General features: G+C 19.9%; 1 protein-coding gene across 1 annotated transcript, besides 4 other annotated features; it reads left to right on the forward strand.

Annotated features, from left to right (window-relative positions):
- Positions 1-11: 11 nt before the first annotated feature.
- Positions 12-83: a sequence feature (AT_rich).
- Positions 84-211: 128 nt separating this feature from the next.
- EDI_132410 (uncharacterized protein) lies at positions 212-562 on the forward strand (the record flags this gene model as incomplete). Its single annotated transcript, XM_001740040.1, has 1 exon — positions 212-562. One exon carries the CDS (start codon positions 212-214, stop codon positions 560-562), a length of 351 nt encoding a protein of 116 aa, XP_001740092.1.
- Positions 563-571: 9 nt separating this feature from the next.
- Positions 572-678: a sequence feature (AT_rich).
- Positions 679-893: 215 nt separating this feature from the next.
- Positions 894-935: a sequence feature (AT_rich).
- Positions 936-966: 31 nt separating this feature from the next.
- Positions 967-1042: part of a repeat region that runs on past the window's edge.

A 1042-nucleotide genomic window follows, 5' to 3' on the forward strand; every position in this document is an offset into this window, starting at 1 on the left:
AACAATTTACCATAAAATGATATAAAATATAATCAGATATAATTGAATATAGAATGATATTTAATTTACTTTTTATTTTTTTAGGAGCAAAATAATAAAAACTATTATTTTATTGATTCAAAATATTTTGCCTTTTCTTTTTGGGGTTTATTATTTAGATTCATTATTTCTTTGCTTATTTTGGTTCCCAAGTTAAATCACTTGGATATGAATGTTTAAAGATTGTTATGAACTAACAACAATTGATATACCATCATCAATTAGTGAATTAGGAGATAAATGTTTTTATGGATGTAGATCGTTAACATCAATTAATATTCAAACACCAATTACTAAATTAGGAGGTTATTGTTTTAATAATTGTCATTCATTAAAATCAATTAATATATCATCATCAGTTATTGAATTAGGAAATTATTGTTTTAATGGATGTACATCATTAACATTAATTAATATACCATCATCAATTGAATCATTTGGATATAGATGTTTTTATGGATGTGGATGTGAAGAAGAATTAATGAAAAATGAAAGAATACCAAGAAGATGCTTTGATGAATAGTGATGAATGAAATAAAAATACAATAAATGAAATACAATATAATTTGAAGTAGAAATAAATTATAATTGATTATCATTTATATTATTACTCTTTTCTTATTTATTCATTTTTATATTGGTGTATTATCATTTAGAATATGTTATTAACACAATCTAATAATTAACAGTTAAAAGTATGGTATTAATGATATTATGATAGATTATTTATAAAATAGTTAATTAAGTATTGAAATTAATACTATCAATATTGTCTAATATCTTACAAAATATGTTTGTTATGATGGAAACAATGTTATATAATATCAATCTTATTCTTTATTTCAATGTTTTTGAATTATTTAATCATTTCATTTTAATTCTTTTATTAATTTAATCTTCTCTACATTCACTAACACACTGATAGAAATAACTACTTAGATTAATGTTTATCACTTTTATTATACTTTCTATTTGTTCATTTCTTATTTTCTTATTTAACATT

The sequence above is a fragment of the Entamoeba dispar genome, genomic scaffold (genome assembly GCF_000209125.1).
Source record: "Entamoeba dispar SAW760 scf_1105229462697 genomic scaffold, whole genome shotgun sequence".
Lineage (NCBI taxonomy): Eukaryota > Evosea > Mastigamoebida > Endamoebidae > Entamoeba > Entamoeba dispar.